The sequence below is a fragment of the Podarcis gaigeae genome, assembly GCF_964106915.1.
Source record: "Podarcis gaigeae genome assembly, chromosome: 3".
In the NCBI taxonomy this organism is placed as follows: domain Eukaryota; kingdom Metazoa; phylum Chordata; class Lepidosauria; order Squamata; family Lacertidae; genus Podarcis; species Podarcis gaigeae.
Genome location: NC_139680.1, coordinates 94,838,879 through 94,863,439, shown reverse-complemented (window position 1 = coordinate 94,863,439; position 24,561 = coordinate 94,838,879). Strand labels below are relative to the sequence as shown.

At 40.6% G+C, this 24,561-nt stretch overlaps 1 protein-coding gene across 7 annotated transcripts in view; it reads right to left on the bottom strand.

Annotated features, from left to right (window-relative positions):
- USH2A (usherin) overlaps positions 1–24,561 on the bottom strand; it is a gene marked incomplete at its 5' end in the record, with an annotated part of 433,145 nt that overhangs the window by 379,158 nt on the left and 29,426 nt on the right. For all 7 annotated transcript variants that reach the window (XR_014562720.1, XM_083732918.1, XM_083732919.1 and 4 more), the window contains 6 exons: positions 9,788–9,881; positions 11,816–12,037; positions 14,238–14,422; positions 16,321–16,615; positions 18,536–18,599; positions 20,627–20,762. Coding sequence is in view for 6 of the 7 variants with exons in the window: in XM_083732918.1 (XP_083589044.1) it covers positions 9,788–9,881; positions 11,816–12,037; positions 14,238–14,422; positions 16,321–16,615; positions 18,536–18,599; positions 20,627–20,762 (996 nt within the window). The remainder of the gene's footprint in view (positions 1–9,787; positions 9,882–11,815; positions 12,038–14,237; positions 14,423–16,320; positions 16,616–18,535; positions 18,600–20,626; positions 20,763–24,561) is intronic.

Here is a 24,561-nt window from a genome sequence, read left to right as displayed (position 1 = left end):
CTGAACTAATGCGTAGATCATATTGCTGCCTGAAACACAAGAGTGCATGGGAGTTGCCCAAGGAAAGTTCCAGATGCATTATGCATGTTTGGCCTAATCTCTGATTGCATTGTATGAGATTGGAGGCCACAATGCTGCTAAAGTCAGCTGAAAGAATCCAGAAAGGAGCTGCAACTGATTACAAAAACCAGCATTTCCCTTTGGTATTCACTCTTGAAAACAGAGTATTTTAGAGCTAGTTATCTGATCAAGCTTCCTTAAGAAATGTCTGTATTGAGCTGGGTTTCCAAGTGATGCCCACTGCCAGTGGCGTAGCGTGGGGGGTGCAGGGGAGGCCGGCCGCACCGGGCGCAACATCTGGGGGTTAGGGTTAGGGGCCGCAAATCCACGGGTTAGGGGGTGCAAATTACTTGCCTTGCCCCGGGTGCTGACAACCCACGCTACACCACTGCCCACTGCAGCCTTGGATGGCCGCTACAACAAGGTCCTGTACACAGACAGATATTGTATTTGTAGTCTACCTCAGGTGGAAGACATCACTCATCTGTTGACCTGCCCTTATAGAGAGACCTATGAGATCAGTTTCTGAAACCTTTGTTTCACACAAGCAAGCAGGTATACTACGCAGCAATGATCTGTTTTCTTTTGAGTGACAAGAATAGCTTTATAACACACAGTGGCTCTCTATACACTGGCTGCTAATAATAATAATAATCAGGGGAAATGAGTTGGATAAAAACAGTATAAATTGCTGTGGTGAGTCAGATGTTTAAGTTGAAATCAAACTGAATTTGTGTTTGCTGGTATCTCTGGTAACCCCTCTCACATCATGGATGTTGCCTCATATTATGAATGTATGATTTATATTGTTTTATTGACTGATTGATTGACACTAAAACATTTCACACTAGTTGTTTAGATTTCTTTTATAAACAAAAGCTTCAGCTGCAAAGTATATCACTATTAGTATAACACTCTAGTTGGAGTTTAGATACTGGGAAACTTATAATTATAAATTGATAATAATATTAATATTATTAACAGTAAAATAAATTTCCAATTTGAATCTACAGAACAACTGTTAATATTAAGACTGTAGAAATATTTATCTATTAGAAGTCCCTGTGGTTATATTAGAGGTCACATTCACTAACTTTTGGTGCTTTGCTAAAACCAGACAAGTGGGAAGAGTATCATGCCTTGTAATGATCCTTCCATCATTCAGAAAGGGAGGCTAAATTATTCAAATAAATTGTCCTCTACAAATTATTCATTGAGCTTTGCTATTCTTAAACCATGTCTTCCTGTACTTTCCAGCTTCAGCTTCAAGGCTAAACAAAGCTTGGACTAGACAACCCTTGATCCTTGAACCAGAGCTTGAGATTTTTGTTGTTCATGGATTCAACACTAATGTGTATAACCAAAGTCTCTCCCCCCCCCCCCAGTGGTGACTTTTATGAGGTGAGGACAGTGTCAACAAAGCTATGAATTAGAAGTCTTCAGATAGTCCAGGAACTGTCATTAGCAACTGGCCTCCTTCAGATTTTAAGCTCCATTATAAACAAATATCTTCTTGAGGCCCTGTATTTTCAGAAAAAATGATGTGTGACCATCAGTACAGAACTTCTCAATAATGTGCCATGGTTGCAGAGAGACCACCAAGCCACCTTGCTGCTTCAGTTTAGATGTCTTGTGAAAACATTTATATTTGTTTGCATAGCATTTTGAAATACTGATTGGATTAGTTCCTGTTGTTGCCATTGTTATATTTATATATTTATATTTTTAAATTGCTTCCTCCAGCATGGAGGCAGTAACCATGTGAAGAGTAACACCCTTAGGGCACAACTGTTCCCTCTCTTCTTCATCAGGAACCCATTTTAAATAAGCTAAAGGGATCTCTACATTGAGCCACTGAACCAGAGTCAGTTCAGCAACACAGAAAGCTACCAAATCCTCTTAGTCACCGTACTTCTTACTAACCTAAATAGGAGCCTGTTTAATTTGCTGTCACTATTCCAGCTTGCTCTTTTTGAGATAACTCTGACAACTTCAATTTTAATTGGCTATTTGAAACTAAAATCTCATATGGATTTTCATCAGCTCAGCAAAATAAATTGTATTCCTGTGGGATAACAACCAAGTTTTTTGATAATACAATGGCTCCTTCACAATTCTGTGTATTACCAGGTTGTCTAGGCCAGTGTTTCCCAACCTTGTGCCTCCAGATGTTTTTGGCCTACAACTCCCATCATCCCTAGCTAGCAAGACCAGTGGTCAGGGATGATGGGAGTTGTAGGCCAAAAACATCTGGAGGCACAAGGTTGGGAAACACTGGTCTAGGCATCTGTCTTAGGATATTCGAGACAGCACCTTGCTATTTCAACAAATACTTTCCACAAATTATTTTAGAAATCTAAGATCTATGGCCTGTGAAATTAAATCTGTTTGCCAAGGATGAGTTCATGGACAAACCCATCACTACCACAGGCATCTTGAGAAAGTTATTCAGAATTTTCCAGCTTGTAAAATTTCCAGCTTCATCCAGATAGCTTTCCCACCCACCCCGTTGCTGTGTGTCAAAACTAGTCAGGGGAATCAATTTGAGGATATTTCATTTTCATTCATGCAGAATATATATGCTTCTTCTGATGTTCTGGTTTAGGTTGTTGTGAATGAAGGCAAAATTAAGTGGAATTTCATTTTAAAATCCATAGTAACCTGTCCCAAGGTACGCTATAAATTTAAAGGGGAAAAAATCAAGTTAGGGTGAAATATTCTCACAGTTTGCTGCATAAATATTAAACTGGTGTTAAGTTAGTCTTTGAAGATGTTAGATGGATTTTGCTATTACTGTTTTTTAAAGCTAGTTTTCAGCAGTTCTATATCATAGGTGAAAGTGAATTTGAAGAAAACAAGCTTATGAAAGTGTCTAACCTATCATTCTCTCTACCAAGTGTATATCTCATCTCTCTCTCTCTTAAACCTACATCATCTGTCCCAAGACTATAGAAAAGAGATAAAGCAAGCACTGAAAGGTGCTAGTGTGTGTGTGTGTGTGTGTGTGTGTGTGTGTAATATTAAAATGAAGCAGATTGCAACTTTTCCCATCAAACGTATTTTTATTTACTTATAAAAGTACTGTATTAACATATCGGTGCATGTGAAAGAAGTGCAAGTTGTTATGCAATATGTTTCATAGGGTGGAGGTCTGAGCCTTTTCTTCTACTGAAGATATCCCACGAGGCAGCGGAGGTTTAGAAAGAGAGTTTTCCTTCTCTTAGATGGGCTGCCTTCCCAGGTTGATGAGCCCCATCTGCCTCTCACTTCCCTCTACAGCACATGCAGAAACTGCCTTCTTGACCATTGGACCCGCTATTGGTCTTGTCCACTCAATCCTCCGGAGCCTGATCTATTATTATCTATCCCCGCAGCAGTGGGAAAATGGCAGAAGAACAAAGATGCAGGGACTTTAAGGGGTTTATTTAAACAATGTACCCTAAGCATTTTGATTGTATTTAATCACTGAGACAAATCTGTCAGTTTTCAAACTTTGGAGGTAACCTCTCTTAGATGTTTGAATGCTGTTCAGGGGCAACAATGTAGAAGTAGTGTAAGATTGCAAAATGTTAAGCTAGCTAGCACCAAACACCACCAAAATTGCAGTAAGAAAACTGACTAAAATATCACCCAATTAAAACTGGGAAACCTACTGAAACAACACAAACATTGACCCACCAAAAATTCTGATAGGGCATTTGCACCATTCATTTAGTTTGTTTTCACATGGTATCACAAGTCCTGCCAGAGTGCTTGGCGAATTCCAGATCCTATCAAATATTTATAATTAATCCTCACAAAGTACCATTTCACAATACTCATTCTAATTAAAAGGACAGTGTCAGTTTGTATTTTTAAAAGACTTACTTCATTTTTGTGATAGTCCATCATTTTGACTGCAGAGGCTCAACTTTTAAAATAAGTTAGTGAATCAAGCTGATTTTTAGCAAATGCTTTTAATCAGTCTTTTGACCACAAATACAAAACATGCTGAAGCCAACATCTTGCGATATCCCCCCCCCCCCAACCTTTCTGCCTGTACACCTGCAGGCTTTTCACTCCTTTTTCAGAAACTTTCATCTAATTATGCTGTTAAATGCCCTCTTACAAATCCACTGGAACAGTGTGAGCTTCATATTTGTTCAGGTTGCTAAAAGCAAGCCGCAATGTGTGATAAAGTCTAAAAATGAGAGATGGCTATGTTGTTTATCAAGCTTAAAGGGGGATGTTTCCATGCTACAAAAGAGTTTTCACTATAAAGTAAGGAGGATGAAATGGAGCAATGCCTTGACTTGGGCCTGGTGCAGTATCTTACGGATGGTGGCCCATGACCCCAGTGTACTTTCCTGCTTAATATATGGGCAGCTGCATTCTGCACCAGCTGCAGTTTCTTTTCTATCTCCAAGGGTGGCCCCATGTAGAACATATTGCTGTAGTTAAACTATGGGTTTATCAGAGCATGGGTTACTGATGCCAGGCTGTGCTGGTCTGGGAATGGCTGTAGCAAGTGAACCAGCTGGAGCTTAGCTTACCCACTACTGACCACTTAGGCAACCTGGACATCTAGTGACAGCTTAAAATCATGAACAATACAGATCTAATTTTTATATACAGGAGTGGGCAATACAGAAGGTCCTGACACATAGTATCTGGTATACTTGTCCACATGGTTCTGCCATTACAGAATCAATCATAATCTCCCTTTCTTCTCTCCTCGCTAGCTTACTTTACACTGTAAGGTCCTTGGGGCAGGTGCCTGCTTACTTGCAAACAGGCAGGCAGTTTGATGGTGCTATGCTATTAATAATATAAACACAATATATATTTTTTTTGGTTATTTTATTCTCCATATGCTTTTCCTTTTGATCGTTTACATTAGAAAATCCTATAAAACAAAACAAAAAGGGGGGAGGGGTAAGAGGAAGAAAACGCAAAGGGGAAAAACAGAAAGAAAGAAATCAAACAATATTTCTGTGTTTGCCACGGGCTTCGTTGAAGTGCTGTGACTGAAAGCAGCTTCAAAGGTTCCTGTGGCAGAGAGAGTATGAACAAGGTTCTGCTGGGACACTACATCTGTGCCCTCAGCCCTTTGCTTCTCTAATGTTTGGCAAAGTCAGTAAAAAATATTCCTTTTCATACCTTCCAATGTCAAGAACTGGAACATTATCAAGGTTTAACTTTGCCATCGCTTGCCAAATTGACTGCAATGTAATCCACAAAAGCCAGTGTTTATTGAGCATTATTTTAATGGCTAGCAGGACTCAGTGAAATTGAGGCATTTTTTTTCCTTTTTGGAATATATCCAGCTCTTTATAGAAAAGAAAAAAGAAGAACAGCAGCAACAGGACTTTGCTTCTGTTTCCAGTAGAAAACAACAAGTTTGTACTAAAACCCCTTCATATTTTATTTCAATTAAACAATATAAAAAGCATTGCAATGTGTTTTTGAGTAAGATGGTTTCTGGCTATGAAACCAATCTATTACACTTGCAGGTAAAAAGTTTCTTCCAAAGTAGAAAGTGAATCCAACAAGGGAAGGGGGTAAAAACAAAACAAAATATGAATGATGTTATGATTATTTTCTGCACTTTCCACTGCTGCTTTCCCTGTTCCTCCACACTAAATACCAGAAAGTGGCATGTATTCCACTCAACTGAGCAAATCCAACCCTTCTGATACACTACTGTTTTCTCTGACAATTTGGCAAGGCAGACTTAATGCCAAATGCACTGCAATACTCAACTCATTAAGGCGGGGCCAAACCCCTTCCCCTTTCCCCGCATATCCTGAAAATTCCTCCCATGCAAGAGGCACTGGTTTTCTGCTGCTTCTGTGTGAGGGAGAAATTTAGGATGGATGCTTACCTTGGTTAACTGATGAGGTGAACAATTGTGGGGTGTGTTGTTGTTTTTTGCTCGGGGGGGGGGGGGTTGCTTGCTTTTATAACTTAAAACAGAAGCCCCACATCCTATGAGTTTCTCTACGTGCTACCAGGAATACATTGAGAATGGTGTGATACAATGTGATGCTGTCACTCTCAAGGCATCAAATGAGAATATAGAAAAATAGGGAATATGAAAACACAGGGTGCTGCCTTATATTGGTCCATCTACCTTAGTTTTGTCCACATTGGCTGGCAGGAGATCAGTAGGGTCTCAAGCAAGGAACCTGACTCAGCTCTACCAGGAGATGACAGGGGTTGAGACTGGGATTTCAATCCACCACTGAGCTATGGCACTTCACATCCTACACAATGCAACATTATGTGGCATCGCTTCCATTCCAGTAGGTAGTTGCAGAGAGTCTCATGCCGCTGTGAGCACAGGGCTTTTTCGGCAAGGCAAAAAACAACATTGATTTGGAAAACCTTCAGCCAACTCATGAGCTAAAGTAAGGTTACTATAAAACTGGTTTCCTATAGGGCTGTTTACTACAAATTGCACAACTCGTGTCTATTTTTTTATTTAGGATATTTGGAATATGAAATATATAGGTAGGCAAAGTGCAGTATTCTGTAAAAGTTTACTTTATTTTAAATACATACACAAATCTGAGAACATTTTGCAACTTCTCCATACAGCCTCCACTGGCAATTTAGAACATTATTTGCCCAAGCTTTTTGCCGATGGAAATCTGGGTTGTACCTTGTTGCTGTTTCTATGCTCTAGTGGTTTTATTGTCATCTTTATGTTTTAAGCTGTAGATAACTGATAATATTTTTTATCCCTCTATCGCATGTTGCTCTGAGCATTCTATCAGAGATTGTGATTTTATAATTTTCTGTTTCTTGGAACACTTTGGAAATGCATTCTTCATGGTGAAAACAAGCTGCCTTGTCCTTCAATACAGCTGGCAGAACAAAGAGGACTGTAGCTCAATCATAGAGCTCAATTTGCATGCAAGAGATCTCAGGTTCAATCCCTGGTAGCACCACTGAAAAGAATCAGGCAGCAGGTGGTGTCAGAGATCTCTACATAAGACTCTGGTCAGCCACTGTCTGTCAGGAAAGACAATACTGGACTAGAGGGGAAATGGTCTAATCTGGTATAAGGCAGCTTTCTGTATCCTACTGCATACAGGCTGGATATACACTGCACACACACCCCAAGAATACTGGCAACAGTAGTATGTGAAGGACACTGGGAATTGTAGCTCTGTGAGGGTTAAACCACAGTTCTCAGAACCCTTTGAGCAGGGGGCAGATGGTTTTAAATATGTGGTGAGTATGCAGCAATATTCTTCTCTCTAGGATTGAAAAAGAAATGAGTGCAACAGCAGCTGGACCTAGCAGAGGTGAATTATGTTACTGCAGGATGGAGTTGAATGCATTATTGTATAAAAGTATAATGCAGTGGAAGGGAGTGGAAAGAGAAATCAGTTCTATAACTGGGTATTTCCTGGTGGAAATGAGATATCTGCATTAGGGTTGCCATATGTCTGGGGACGCAGGTGGCGCTGTGGGTTAAAGCCTCAGCGCCTAGGACTTGCCGATCGAAAGGTTGGCGGTTCGAATCCCTGCGGCGGGGTGCGCTCCCGCTGCTCGGTCCCAGCGCCTGCCAACCTAGCAGTTCGAAAGCACCTCTGGGTGCAAGTAGATAAATAGGGACTGCTTACCAGTGGGAAGGTAAACGGCGTTTCCGTGTGCGGCTCTGGCTCGCCAGAGCAGCGATGTCACGCTGGCCACGTGACCCAGAAGTGTCTCCGGACAGCGCTGGCCCCTGGCCTCTTGAGTGAGATGGGCGCACCAACCCCAGAGTCTGTCAAGACTGGCCCGTACGGGCAGGGGTACCTTTACCTTTAATGTCCGGGGAAACCTGGACATGTCCTCTTTCGGAAGGCCAACATGCCCATCTGGGCAGATTTTTACACTTTAAAGGAAATGTCTGGGGTTGGGCGGGTTGGGCTCCAGCTTGGGCAGCTTGGGTTTGGGCTGATCTGCATGCTGCGGCCACTGCCAGACCAAGCCAGGGAAAGAGGCACACAGGCGTGCCAGTGGCCACACCCACCCACCTCTTTCCCCGGCTTGGGCTGGCAGCGGCTCAGGCTGCCCTCTTTTATTTTCTTCAAGATATGGCAACTCTAATCTGCATACATATTTCACTTATATGTGTAATACTTTCTACAATCAAATCTTTTTGATTTGAAGAGACAGTGTGGTGTAGTGGTTAAGAGCGGTAGTCTCGTAATCTGGTGAACCGGGTTCATGTCTCCGCTCCTCCACATGCAGCTGCTGGGTGACCTTGGGCCAGTCACACTTCTCTGAAGTCTCTCAGCCCCACTCACCTCACAGAGTGTTTGTTGTGGGGGAGGAAGGGAAAGGAGAATGTTAGCCGCTTTGAGACTCCTTCGGGTAGTGATAAAGCGGGATATCAAATCCAAACTCTTCAAACTCTTCTTCTTTGCACCTCTTCCAGAGATATGACTATCTGAGGAAAAATCTGTCTGGCCTTCAAAGTCCATCTGCTTAATTTTGCATTGTCATCTTATTTTTTTTAATATTATGCAGATCCTGTATGCATTTGTGCATATTAAGTCTACTCACACAGTGCATGGATTTTGTAGTAAATCATAAATAACGAAACTCATGCCAAAGTACTACTGGAGCCAATACAGTAGTACCTCAGGTTACATACGCTTCAGGTTACATACGCTTCAGGTTAAAGACTCCGCTAACCCAGAAATAGTGCTTCAGGTTAAGAACTTTGCTTCAGGATGAGAACAGAAATCGAGCTCTGGCGGCTTGGCAGCAAGAGGAGGCCCCATTAGCTAAAGTGGCGCTTCAGGTTAAGAACAGTTTCAGGTTAAGTACGGACCTCCAGAACGAATTAAATACTTAACCTGAGGTACCACTGTAGTGGCCAGCAGGGCTTCACATGTGGGACTTCACTGCTCTTCCATCTTCCAAATGCAGTATATCACAGCTGCTTACTGAGAGGGGGAGGGGCAAGGCAGTGTAGGCTCTGTGCAGTGTAGGTGCTGCAGTGAAGTCATTCTGATGCTCCTGCCACTTTATCAATAGTGTATCCACACCATACCAAACTCCTGCTATTTGCACCTTTTTCTTTTGGTTAGTGGCAGCAACTTACATGTGGAAAATGGAAGAGCAATGCAACCCATTGCAACCCACACAGCCCCACCAGTCGCTACTGGCAAGTGCATTGCGGACATTCATACAACATTCACAGGTTCCTATAATATTAAAGATAATAACTGGCAAGTAGGATCCATGGAGGTCAACAGAAAATTTATGACAATTTCGCCACACAATCACCTGTAACTGAACTACAGACTTTATCTTCATCTTGCCCAGAGCAGCCCAAAGTGACTTACAAGCTAATGCTTGTAGAGTAGCTCAGGGGAAATACAGATACTGGTAGCACACTGGAAGCTGAAATAGCTATGAGAAGTAGCCAACACTGAACCTTTATGGTATAGAACTGGAGTCTCACTAGCCAGATCATACCATTAAAGCATCAATGAATCCCTCAGCATTGCATCCTGTGTTTGGCAGGGTCAAGATTTGCTCCTCCAGCAAACAAAGTTATTTGTTTGTTTGGTTTTTTACAACAATAAAAAAGCATAACACCAGACAGTAGAATCATAACAAGTTAAAAACAAGTTTAAAGCACATTAAAAAAATTAAAAAAAACAAACATCAATAGAACATTATGGAGGGTGTACTCTTAACTGCCTTCGGATCTGAGAACTTGAAATTTAAAGGAACTCACGTTGTTGCCTTCTGTATAGCTTTCCTTGGAGCAAAGACATCTGTATGGGTTAATACTTGTGTCGCAGCGATCAGCGTGGCCAAAACAATTACACCTGTACAACAGATTAGATTCGTTTTTTTGATATTCAGTCATCACAAAACAAAAGTTTAGCAGTATGAAATTTACACAAAATCAAGCTATTTAGAAGAGTGAATTGATGTATCATTTGAGAGGGCATCTCCCTGTTATTTGTACACTATCATGAAAGTAATTGCCTGCTTCTGTTAAGGATAACCATCTCAGAAAAGGGCCCTTTAAGTGTAGTAACCATTTCATGTCTCTTTCCATTCAGCATTTATAAATGTCAAGTAAATGCTGCTTTACAAGGGAGTAAATTGACAGTACATGTAGACCAACTATTAAGTGATCAAACATGCATTATGTGCTTTCATTGTATACTATGCAGATGTAAGGCTCTAATTATTTATTACAGTTAACACCTGTTCGTTCAGCATTAACCTTTCAAATCTGGAACACCCCAACTCCTTAAAAGGACATGGAGTATATGTACATATCTTTTATTTTATTTTCTATCATTTTCCTTCTCCAGGCTACCAGAACAAAATTTTAAATATCATTTTAAAAGCCCCAGATAATTAACATACAAACCCTCTTTAGTCAGGACAAAAGGGTTAAAGGAAATATCTATGGAGAAGTAGCAAGAACAAAACTACCCCTGCCTCCACTCCATTGCAGTTGCCCTTCCTCCCAGATGTTTAACTTAATTATGACACCTGAACAGGGGTATGGGGAGTAGTAAAATGCCTAACATCATCCTTAGTTTTATTTTTATTTTTAATGACAACTTTTGGGAGATGCAAGGGTCCCAAAAAACTTTTGTAGGGGTAGGTGAGGTCCACAGGTTCACCAGCTCTACATGACAGGAGAGGGAGATGAGGGTCCTGCCACAAGGAAAAGCCTACATGCCGAAGTCATAGGTGAATCAGCTCCTACTCGCATTTAATTTTTGTGGCTTGTACTCTCTCTATTAAAACACATGGGCCTAGTGCAGAGAATCATGCTTAAGTCCCATTGAAGTTAAAGGAGCTTAATTTAGTTTCTATTAATTCATTCCATTGGACTTTAATTGAATTTAAGATCCCTCCAGCCCTTGGGGTGAAAAAAGTTACTTATTGCGACTACAGAGTTGCTCTTATTGTTCTTTGGAGTGGAATCCATACACAGAGACAGACACACACACACATTATTTTTTAAAGTTATTAGACTATGTATATACCATTTCAGACTGCCATGCTACAGTAATAAAGAAGAAAAACTGTGTTTATTTAATTTATCTATTTAAAAAAAATATACATCCTGCCTTCTTTAAAAGTCCAAAGAATTGCAACATTAAATTAAAAACAAAACACTATAGCCACACATTCATTTTTCTCACTAAGAAAAGCTGATTTAATACATATTCTTTAAAAGATAAATTCCAAAGTAAAAAAAAGAGCACATCTTTCACTGGAGACTCAGCCATTACTTAATTTGCATTTTATTTACAGGGTGTAATTATGCCTTCAACAAGACTTCTGACTTAACATATACAATAAAGTTGTCAGTCATAGATAATGCAACACTTTCGCTGACAGAAGCCTCATTTTTAAAGGGAAAAACCAGCTAAGACAAAGAGTTTAGTTCATTATTAAGACCATTACAACTGCCATATATGGGAGTCCATAATAAAAAATGGAAGCACCACTAGAGCAAAGCTTCAATCAGGCTTTCAATCAAACATACCTGTTTCTAAGAGTTAGCAAATCCAGAATGTAAAAGCATTATTGATGGATAAAAATTGGTTAAAGATTATTTTGTTAAGTTAGATTTTTATCTGATGTAAGGCAAACCCATTTTGGATCTGAAATCAATGCTACATCATCTAAATCAAGTACATCTTCACCTCATTTGAATGAGTATAAATCCACAGTGAGTCATTTACTCTCAAATATACGTCATTTTCAATACAAACTGTGAGTAGCCTACCTCCCACTGACAGTAATTTCGTCAACTCCATAGTATCTGTGTCTAAAGTTAACTGAAGGTACAGCAGTATGATATTGGCCAAGTAGATGAATCTTTACTGCCGAAGCTTTGACAAACTCCTGAAGTGCTGGGGTATTGTAGAAGTCATTGTATCCTGGCCGACGATTTGGTTCTGGTGTGAGAACGCTGAAAGTAACATTTCCATGGGAATATGGAGTAATGCTGTTGATGTAATAATAAATAAATAAAATAAAAACAGCTAGTATAATTATGTAATTATTTGGTTATTGTACACTGCTTTTCATCAGGCATGACCTCAAAGCATAACAGGATATACAAGATCCATAAAGTACAATTAGAAACAAGTGAAAATCAATTTATATATCTATTAAGCGGTAGAAAATAATAAATCCTTTACTTGATTAATTCTTTAAAAGCAAAGGATTTATTATTTTGTACCATTTAATAGATTCCCAGGATTCCTTGGGGAAAGCCATGACTTCTTAAAGTGGTATAATACTGTTATAAACATATAGTGCAGATGGAGCCTAAGTAAGTTTGATTTATATCCTTAGGACAAGCAAGTAAAACATTCTGTTAATTTCTTCTTTAAAAATACAACAGGGTAGCTTCTTGTTCACTACTACGTAATGTTTCCTGTGGTACAATGAATATACACAAGTCTTTAGAGGGTATTTTTATATTAGGTTCACTGTACATCGTCCCTACATAACATCGCTCACTTCAATCACTTCCTATTATCATTTATGTCTTGTAATTGAAGGGAAAACAATGTTCCATTATAAAACATTCATGGCAGCATTTCACACATTGGCTCTTGAATTCCTTTTCTAAGATGCACTAATTTTTCTGTTGGAGTGTTATTGTGGTTGTTTTTTTAAAAAAAAATAAACCTGTTTTTTGATTATTATTTTTTAAAACATTATTCATTGCTCAGCCAATGAATTTGGCTATCTCCCCCACCCCACCCGACTTCAACTGAATGCAAAATATATGTTTTGCTGAAAATGAATTGTACCCTCAATGACCTCTTGTTCCTCCCTTAGAATGTTGAATCGTGAAAGCCCAGAGAAAGATGCTGACACTTTAAAAGCCTAGCCGCCAAGACTGAAACAGCAAGAACAAAACAAAAATAACAACACCATCAAAACAAACAGCGGCTGCACCTGGTGGAACATTCCCTCATGTCTTTTCAGACAAGTGCTACACAGGTCTGATGCTGACTAGGTTCTGAATTTTGCCAAGAGTTGGTTGCAGTTATGGCTGAATGCAAAATCCCCCAAATAAAAGCTTTCATCGTGCAAAACAGACTTAACAGTGACTGTCTGGGCTAAGGGCAAATGTGTAGCAGTAAGTCTTACAAGTCTCATAACTGTCTGATTGCACCAACTCTTGGCATAATTCAGAACCTAGTCAGCATCAGACCTGTGTAACACTTGTCTAAAAAGCCAGGTTTTTGTGTAGGAAGGTCTAAGACATATCGTCTCCTCTGCCCCTTTTTTGTGAGGTTTGCCAACCTCTAAAACTTCCAGTTTTAGCAGTCTTAGACCTGTCTACACAAAAACTGCTCAAGAAGAGTAACTAGGAAATGTTTGCAACCCCTCAGTTACTCCCCTTGCTTACTATGAGACTATTTCAGGCTGCAGAACATCCTTACATCCACAAAACCTTGACTTGTCTTCTAGAATTCATCAAAGGCCATCCAGTCTTTTTAACAATTTGTATAGTGATCTTTTAATTAGATACAAATGCCTTTCACTACAGTAGAATCATACAACACTTGGCCTTTCGGCCAGATGGCCCTCTTGGCCTAATTTCAGAAGCCTTCTTCAAGTGGCCAGACTTCTGGCAAGAGCAATCTAACCCTTCCCCAGCAGCTGGCTTGGGGTTGACACTGAAATGGAGAGAGAAGGAAACAGGAAAAAGAGAAAGTTAGATTTAGTAGATTTAGTATAAATATTATTAGGTGAACGGTTACCTGAAATAACATTATAACCTGAAGTATCCTTTGTTTTACCCACTTCGTGTCATAAACTTCCTTTGTTTAATAAAACCTTTCTTCTTTGTTTGATCAAATCCTGCCTGAGACTCCAAATCATTAAGTTTTCCCTCACACAAGTCCCCCACTAGATAATCTGGGGTAAATTGTACAAATTTGTGTAACTGGTGTACTGTGAGGTAGTTGCACTATATTTTAGAGAGGGCCAGCCCAACGGCGCCAGGGTGAAAAAGTGCAGTTCCACCGACACAGAAATCTCCAGGCCTCCTGACAACTGAGTCATTGCTGTGTACCAGGAAGAAGAGGGACAAGGTAGCAGGGAGATCAGCAAACATACTGGCAGGAGCACTGGATTGGCTCCACAAGTGCATTTGCATTCCACACAATGCTATTTGTTCATACCTAGGAAGTTGGAGGCAGTTCACAGAGTCAGGATATTCTAGGGACTCGTTGTTCTCCATTCCAAATGTACTACAATCCCTTGCAAAGTACTGCCAGTCTTGCCAGTCAGAGTCACGCTGCTTTTTCCTTTGTATTCGTATTGCTTCGGGTTGTGGGCTGAAGAACTGGAGGATAATGTAAAACACCTACAAATCAACAGCAAAATGCGAAGTCATTTGGAATACCTTTATACATATTGGTCCTCGATTCAGCTGAAATTAGCTATTAAAGCAACTATAGGAACATTATAAAAATTAAGAGAGAGAGAGAGAGAGAGAGAGAGAGAGAGAGGTGGCAGCGGCGGCAGATTGGTTGGGGGGAACCACCTCAAAGGGGAGCAGACCAGAGCTACTGCACTGAGGCGGCTCATCAATGTGCCGCATAATTGGATGAGGCTATCAATGGCTACAAACCACAATCTCACTGATTTTCTGAGGTGGCATGTCTCTGAGCATTGGTGTTCAAGACTAGTTTTCTGGCTTCCCAGAAGCCTTTGGCTGGCCACTGTGAGAACAGGCTAGTGGACTAGATGGGACTTTGGCCTGATCCAGCTGGGTTCTTATGCACTCTAAGAAGACAGCTCCATGTGTGTGGGGAGAGCAGTAATGTCCATTATGTTTATAATGCACTCCTTCGAGGGAATGTTTTGTTTTCCCTGAGTGCTTTAAGGCAAAAAGACTAGAAATTCTAAAATAAATAAATGGTAAACTTAGATCATGAAAGCATGCCATTGGAACTTGCTTGTAGAGACTGCCATTTGTTCCTCTCTGCTGATGATTGGTTATATAGACTTCAGACTGAGAATAATGGAAAAATGGACTATATGTGGATTTGCGGGCTTCTTATGCCATTTGCAATGTAGGCTAATGCAGAAGCAATTGTACCAACAAGAGTTTTCATTCCCTGGGGAAGACAAACCACAGAATAGGAATAGCTTTCCAAAGATGGTGTGAGGCATTCAACGCTACCTAGAGCTGCAAAGGAACTTCTGTAATGAGGATTCTGAAAACCAGCTCCGAATCCCATTTGAAGCAGTGTGTAGAAATAGAGAAATACTCCCATTTTCCCTTTTAAATTACTGGGTTTTATGAGCATTCCCTTTAAGTGCATACAAAACCTATGGGGCTTTGGTATATGATCTAAAAGAATGTTCACAAAACCATGATTATACTCCCACCTCACAAGCTAAACTAAGGGGAAAGGGAGAAAGCACAAAGCTTCTATCTTTGCTTGGAGACAGTGGTGGAAGGAGCCCATCAAAGGCTCCACCTAAAAAAATGGCTGGTGAGCTTAAAAGCCAGCAGAGGGTCCAGGATGAACTGTGTCCACAATGATTCTGATTGCAAGAATCCAAGCTGTGCAGTTCTAAATGTCAAACACAGTCTTACCCTGTCCCTAGTTGAGTATATCACATCCTAAAAAGGACCCCTGACCACTAGGTCTAGTTGCGGACGACGCTGCGGTTGCAGCGTTCATCTCGCTTTATTGGCCGAGGGAGCCAGCATACAGCTTCCGGGTCATGTGGCCAGCATGACTAAGCCGCTTCTGGAGAACCAGAGCAGCGCACAGAAACGCCGTTTACCTTCCCACTGGAGCGGTACCTATTTATCTACTTACACTTTGACGTGGTTTCAAACTGCTAGGTTGGAAGGAGCAGGGACCGAGCAAGGGGAGCTCACCCCGTTGCAGGGATTCGAACCGCCAACCTTCTGATTGGCAAGTCCTAGGCTCTGTGGTTTAACCCACAGCGCCACCCGCTTCCCTATATCATGTACAATGTCACATTAAATTCTTGGGAACTTCTCAGTCCAGCCGCCTTCATCAGAATTGGGTTCTATTCATTTTGACAGTCAAACTATCACACCAGTGTAACAGAACATTATCTCCAATTCATTTGAAATTTCCTCAAACTAAGTGAGCAATGAATGTAATTTTCTTTAGCATTTTGTGTTAAATTTTAACAAAAAAAGGCAGAACAAATAAACCAATTCCCATTTTCATCTATAAGTAAATAGTATATTGCATAAAGAAATCTTAAAATTACCTGGTACTGTCCATTTTCTAAGTCTATTGTAATGGCTATCCCTCTGTTGAGTTGTTCAGTGGTGCTAAAGACAGATGAAATCCACGAAGTTCCAATATCATTATCATTGATGTAGCTCAAAGGATGAGCTTCGGGGTTTAGTCTGAGCACCCTGTCATTAGTCGTATCATCAGCACCATTAGGGATGCAGTACCTCTGCACCAAAGGGTGTACCCTGGGATGACTTCCAGGACAGCGACATTCTGACTGACTGTGAAGTTGAGGAAATTTTCCAGACCATACTTCAAAAATGTCTCTAGCATTAAAAAACAGATATAAAAAAGAGTAGTGCACACAATAAAAAGAGCAGTAAGCCCTATTTGTAAAGACCCATCTGTAATTAGCCTTAACACATAAGCGTGACTTAAAAGATGGCTGATAAAGCCAATTTAACTACATGGTTTTCTCTTTAAAAAGAACGCATTTTAAGAACGCTGTTATCTTTTACATGACTTGATTCTCTGTTGGCATGAAACTACAAAGCTATTTTTATATAGAGCTATGCTCATGCTCATAAATATGTTGGAAGTTGCTTAGAGACCTGTCTGTTTGTTTTACAAGCAACTAACTAATAAATTATTATTATTATTATTATTATTATTATTATTATTATTATTATTATTATAGCACTATGTGAATGACCCACAGCATACATACCTTGGGCTTGCACCTCCTGCCTCTTATCTCCTCCTATGGCACAGCCATGAGAATGGAGGCTGGCAGAAACTGCTTCTGTTTTCAAACTAACTAGAGCTTCCTATTACATCAATATTCTGGAACTCTGATTACTTTAAACCAGAGGTTTTTAACCTTTTTGAGTTCACGGATCCCTTGACCAGCTACATTCTTTCTGTGGCACCCCTGTAGTGCTCAGGAGCCCAGTTCTGTCACCCACTGCCTGCTGAGTTGGCAGCCTCTCACCCTTTTTCGAACACCCTCCCTTGTGGAGTGTTCCCTGAGGCTCTTCCCTCCCTTCTCTTTAGGAGTCCTCCAGGCAGCTGCTGCTGCCCCTGGTCTCTGAGCTGTCCCCCTGCCCAAAGAGAGGTGCCTCCTCACAATGCCCCACAGGAGCCTGGGAAGCCCCCCCCCCAAACCGCCAGCCCCAGTGGCACCATTCTGCTGGGGAGCTTGTAGCCAGGGCTGCTGCAACAAACAGCTGTGCAAGCCTTTGGGAAGCAGAGGTGCAAGAGGGCATCAGAGGAGGGAGGGAAGGAAAGAGGGATAGAGGCCAGTGTTGCCGGCTGCGCCCATTACCATCATTCAAGGCACCCCAGGGTGCCATGGCACACTGGTTGAAAACCACTGCTTTAAACAAGCTTTGGCTACAAGCCAGGGTCATAAGCCACAGTGTTACAGCTTCCACATTATTAATAACAGTGTTGAAGTAACAACAATTAGGCTACAATCCTAACCATGTCTCCTCAGAAGCATGAATTCAGTGGGGCCCACTCTTAAATGGGTAGGGTTATTATTGCAGCTATAATTGGTGTTCTTCTGGCACTATGTTTACATTGCATTTGTGCATTCTGTTGGAACTCAATCCAGTCCACCTCAGGAGTACTGCTAGAAAACAAAGGAATTCCCAATTGAGAAAAATAGAGACCCTTTGTCACATCCCCATGATTCACACGCCAGTACTATACCAGGTCTTTATGCGGGATGGAAGGCTAGCTCTCTTTGAAAAAAGTTTGGACACCACTGGGAGGGTGATGGAGGCTCATGCCCACACTGCTAAGCTATTGAGTTTTTCTTGCACAAGTAGAAAGGAGATACTAATTATGGTTATGATAGGCAAGGACAGGTTCCACATTCCTGGTAGCAGCCTGGTGTGGTGTCTGTGTGTGTTACTGCCAAAGAGAATCATGGTTCTGATATGCCTCAGAGCCTAGGGAGATCTCTCTGTGAGTGGATGTTGTGCCAAAAGTGAGCTGGATCAAACCTTTGATCTTTCAGCATAAATTCCTACGATTTTATCAGCCTGCACCCATGCAGTTAATTAAAAACCCTGTTGGAATCCATGTACATGCAGTTATAGTTCCAAATCTAATCTAGCCATTATATAAAGAAATGTCCAAAAAGACTGGTTAAACTTCGAAGCAAACTTATCGTAGCTATAAGCCTTTCTCTCCTTTGATCATTTCACATTTGGGTTTTGTAAAAATGAAAATTTCCCCACCTGTTTGTAAGCGCCACTTGGTACAATCTAAAATCTTGCATCCTCCCAACAAATTGCTCTGAACCTGCGAAAATACATTATAAATAAATAATCCAGTCCCATCAACCAGAAAACAGCTCTGTGCTGCATGAGGGGATCTTAAATTCAGCACACAGAGATCTCTCTTGCACAATTACCTCTTCTGAATGAAACCATCTTGGTTCCGGACAAAACTATGGAGGGCAGTGACTTAATTTTTTTGATTAAAATGATTTATAATAACTTTATAGGAACATTTTGTACCTATCTCTTATCTGATTACAGAGGTGGCACACAGGCTGGCTCATTAGACAGAAGTAATGAGGCAGCCCATGTGCCACCTCTAATTAGAGAAGAGATACAGTAGGGACAACTGTAGCTGTCACTTTATGCAATAAAGGTGAAAGGTATGTTTTTAAAGATTTCTTTTTCTTCCACACAATTATTGTGTGTCTGGTATTCAAAAGTGACAGTGTCAACAAGAAGCACTTCGAAATGAGAATTTTCAACTCTTGATATATAGGAGCTGGATGGTTCTATTGGAATGAATCAAACATTTCTCCAAGCCAGATGCAGATATATTTAGGACTTAGCTCCAAATTGCAGTATGTTCTGGATCAGTGATACTCAGCCTTAATAAATCTGCAGGACCAATTCATCACCAAACAGAATTTAAGGGAGCTGCAAAACCACTGGCACCTTATATTGATGGCAATGTTCAGAACATGGTGAAAAATTATTTTATCTCCGCTTCACCAAATATTCAGCCAGGACAATTACAAAACATTTGGTATTTCTGTGATAATAACTCAGTCTTCATTTCCATTTCTTTTCCAAAGTTGCTTTTGTATTAATTGTTTTCAGTTGTCAAAGGAACTTGTAGATCACATTGCAAGGAACTCAAAACATTTACATTTCTAAGTCACCTTGTGGGGGAATGAATGCTGAGTTCAACAACCTATAGCAGGGGTCAGACCGTGTGGTGGGCTGGACTATTTTTTTTGGGGGGGGAGGGAATCAATTCCTATGCCCCACAAATAACCCAGAGATGCATTTTAAATAAAAGCACACATTCTACTCATATAAAAGCACGCTGATTCCCGGACTATCCGCGGGCTGGATTGAGAAGGTGATTGGGCCACATCCGGCCCCCAGGCCTTAGGTTGCCTACCCCTGATCTACAGGCACCACCACACTTCTGACAGGATTCTGTTAGTCCTTTGCAAAACTGGAGCTCAGCCAGTTTTGGGACACACACTCTGAACAGTTTTGGACCAGTTTATTTAAAGGATCACCTATGCCCAGTCTGAGGAACTGCCATAAAATAATCGTTCCACATTTGTGAGGAATAGATCTTTTAGCATGGCAACACAATGCTACTCCTTTGCCTACTGACATCAGGCAGGATCTTCACTGTACTCTTTTCACTGCTTGCTAAAAACAAGTTTCTTTAGGCAAGCCTACCCAGACATGTAAAAACTGACATGTATTTGAATATGTAATTCTGGTTTCACTGATGACTTTAATTATATTTTGATTTTTTTAAAAAAAACAACACCTTTGATTGTTATTGATAACTTTAATGTAATTTTTGGTAAACTGCTTAGAGGTTTTATTTACTGTAAAGTGGTATACAAATTTAGATAAATGAATAATAAACTTAGTGATGTTAGCATTGAAGAATCCTGACATTTTCCTCTTCCAATGAGCTTCAGAGAAGATAAAAATGCCTCAGCTTCACCTTCTTCCCCCACATTATCTTATGGTCGGCCACAGTAGCAATTCTGTGCAGTTAGGAGAGGAATAGAGGACAAGTCTATGCTTGCTGAAACGGATGGAAGAGGAATGCAAGGAACTAGTGCCTCCCTATCTCCAAACCTGGCAATGGTGTGACATTTTGAGATGAAAACATATGATAAAAGTAGATATTGAAGAAGGTGGAGTAGCATTTTGCTGTCCAATTAAATACCTCTTGTGAAAGATAGTAGAATAACAGGTCATCAAGTCTAACCTCCAGCCAATACAGGAATGCCATACCACAGAATATGATCTTCCCTTAATACTCAGACTTACCATTTAAATTTTGCCCAATTCGCCATTCGCCATCAGCAGAGGGATCTGCAATTAACCCAGCAAGAATTCTGGAGTCAAAAGCTGTGTTGTCATCTTCCAAACCATTTATAAAGAAATTGATTCTTCTGTGGTGAACCTATAAAATTACATTTGGAAGGAAAAGCCCTTTTTATTATTTTTTAAAAAATGAAACAAAATACTCAGTCTAATCTCATCTGTTATTTACCGCCTTGTGTGGAATACAGTGTGCCATTGTTTTAGTTAAATCACCAGAAAAGCACCTTATACATTTTCTAACCAGTCCTTGTTAGAGAAGATACAACTACTGAAAAGGAAAAGCCCTTCAATGGGTAAATTAAACATGAACCAGGGTAACATTTATCCTATAACAAGATAACATTTAGTATCTTCTTTGTCCCATGTGCATCACCAAATAACACTGATATAATTGAACACCAACGTTATATAGCCATGTGTAGATACTAATCTGAATTATTACTGTCAGTATTCTGATGATAACAAATAAATTGCAGGCAAGCATAGTTAATTATACTGGTATGTCATTGATTGATAACTTCTCTTTCATCATGCATCTGCGTGCTAACCAGATGCAGAGATGGAAACTCCTCGCTTCCTAAATTCCAAGATGGCAATATGTAATGCAGGATAATTCTTCTTCCTTTTTTTTTATTTATTTTTTGGTCAGGAGGTATTTGAGTAGATTGGAAGTCATTGCTCTTAAGAGTCCATATCTGTTCAGTCTTCTTGCTTTAAGAAGGAAGGGTGTTCATGGATGAACTCTTCGGATTTTCTTAAAGGTCTACCATCATGGAAGACAGTAAAAGGCACTGAATGGTGTCAAAGGACTGCTCACCACCAAAAGCCCTTCCTAAGACCAGGAGAAAAACATATGGAGGTACTTACTCATAGAATCATAGAGTTGGCAGGGACCCCAAGGGTCATCTAGTCCAAGCCCCTGCAATGCAGGAATCTCAGCTAAAGCATCCATGACAGATGGCCACCCAACCTCTGCTTAAAAACCTCCAATGAAGCACAGTCCACAACCTCCATCTACAGCTGTTCTTCTTTTCCACCATGTGTCAAGACTGTGCATGCAATGTAGTGATGATAATCAAAGTATTCACAAACATTTCGTAACATTATCAAATGTTTAAAATGCTTCTCAAGCATTTATACTGCTGCAATGCTTACCGGGGTCCTACAAGAGTAAATGAATATAATCATTCCCTACATTTGTTGCATCATATACCTTAGAAAAAACCCACACACCTTTAATTTCACTTCTTTTTTTAGCAGATTGTGACAATTTAAATTTATTGCCGAAGGTCCCAGGGTGGGTTACAACATTAGAAACAGGTTTAAAAACTTAGTTACAAAAAAAAATGCAATCATAAGACGTTACAAACAGGTTTAAAAACTTAGTTACCAAAAAAGATGCAATTCCAAAACATGAGGTGGGGGCTGAAAATATTCATCTCAGGTGTCAAAGGACAGGGTAGATCTTCAGCATTCACATCTCTGGGAAAAGGGAGTTTCATAACAGAGAATGCAGTATTCTGGGCCGCTGAGTTTCTGTGGGCAGTGGAACTATCAAAAGGACCCACTCTACTGGTCTTAACAAAAAGGGTGTGTGTGTAAGTTCTCTCTCTCTCTCTCTCTCTCTCTCTCTCTCTTTTTCCCTCTCCCTCCCTCCCTCCCTCCCTCCACCTAAGGCCACATGCCAATGATGGGTAGGGCGAAAAGTACGGTAAGTGTGGCCATCCCACACAGACACATGCACAGGATGCACAGAGGCATACACACAACCCTTGTCAGCTGATCTGTGCAGATCAGCTGAGGGGAGAATTTATTATTTCCTCCTCACCCATCAGACTGATCATCTAATGAGCAAGGAGAGGGTAATTTTCAATTTTACCATGCTGCAGGAAGGAGGAAGCAGCAGTAATAGCATGTGGTTTGTCTATTTACTTTTATCTCCTTTATTGCCACCATAGAAATTGGTGGGGTTTGGGGGAGTCATAGAAAATTGCTTGAGATGGGCAGATCAGACCTGCAGGCAAGTGAGTGGTGTAGGCATGAAGTTGACCCGCAGCTGAGACACAGAACATAAACAAGAATAAAAAGAAAACACTTATTATTCGGCATAATATATTATCAAAGACCAAGAGATATTGTAGCAAAAGCTTACCGCCTATTACATCCTCATTTGTACTTATTTCTTCATAGGGGGACCGAGGCTTGGCAAGAGTGGCTTGGCAAAGGGTACCTAGTCATTTAATGGCATTGGTCAGATTTGAACCAGTGACACAGTCCTGATTCATAGTTCAGTTCCTTAAATACTTTGCTGTACTAGGTTTCTGAGTGCAATAGGATTGATAAGATCAGCAGCACCATTCCAATAACCACTGTTTTATCAGGCTTCTTTGTACATACACACAGTCATGAAAATATGGTGTTTGTGAGCTGCTTCAGAATATTGGTTGCGCCTGTCTGGAAGTTCTGGGATGCATATCGTTCCCTCACATGGGACACACCAGTCATGATGATGCATGTAATGTGAAACCCAGCCAAATGGGTGGGGTATAAATAACAAAATTTATTATTATTATTATTGTTGTTGTTATTATTATTATTATTATTACCTACCCATTATGTCTTTTCTGATTAAAATACTTTCTGCTTTTATGAGTAGATATTGGCATGGATTGCATTTTTAGCTCACAGTTCTCTCTGCATCACACTAAGAGCATTGCAACTAACATGTCCAGTTATTAGTCAAGAATCTGAAAGATTCTTGAAAGGATTCAATCTATAACTGGGGCATGGTGAATTGAAATGAGTTGCCAACAATCCCTCAATGGTGCATTCAGATGAAACTTTTAAGTTGAAGTAACTGGCTTTTATCCATGTTTTGCCCAAGAGGGTACATATGATGCTGTAATACTACTGGGAGGAAGTCATGGGGTAAAAGCCATATTAGCCCTGAATAGCTGCTTAATCCAGCATAGCGTGTCAATCTCCTCTAAAAGTATTTATGAGTTTTGAAACAGGGTGAAATTTTATAACCTAATTTTTGGTCTGATGTTGGAATTTAAGATTTCTTTAAAAGCAGGAGAAGATGGGGGAAAGAAACTGCAGTAATGTTTATTACCTTGTGGCCAGATCTTTCCATTTTTATTAAGTACGTCAGGTACTCTCAAAAATCATTCTGGCAATTCAATGACTCACTCATGAACTATGAACAAATGTATCCCAATGAAGAGAGGGCCTCTTTTTTAAGATAGAAAAAATCAGTTACTACTATGTTTAAAGGTAAAGGGACCCCTGACCATTAGGTCCAGTCGTGACCGAGTCGGGGGTTGCGGCGCTCATCTCTCTTTATTGGCCAAGGGAGCCGGCGTACAGCTTCCAGGTCATGTGGCCAGCATGACTAAACCGCTTCTGGAGAAGCAGAGCAGCACACGGAAACGCCGTTTACCTTCCCACTGGAGTGGTACCTATTTATCTACTTGCACTTTGACGTGCTTTCAAAGTGCTAGGTTGGCAGGAACAGGGACTGAGCACCGGGAGCTCACCCCGTCATGGGGATTTGAACCACCAGCCTTCTGACCGGCAAGTCCTAGGCTCTGTGGTTCAACCCACAGTGCCACCCGCCTCCCTACTACTATGTTTAGTCCAGAGCTAAACAATATAATAATTGCTGATGGAAAGTGTAGATGAGTCAAGGGACATCACCACTCTTCAAAATCAACAGACATGTGACTGAAACAACTGCCTATTGCTTCTCTGTTTACCAACCCGCTTGTACTCTGGAAAGCCCCATGCACACTGGTGGCGATACACACACTCACACATCACAAGGGTTACTCATATGCAGAGCACCTTGCTGCACTCATAGCCAATGCAGATGCACA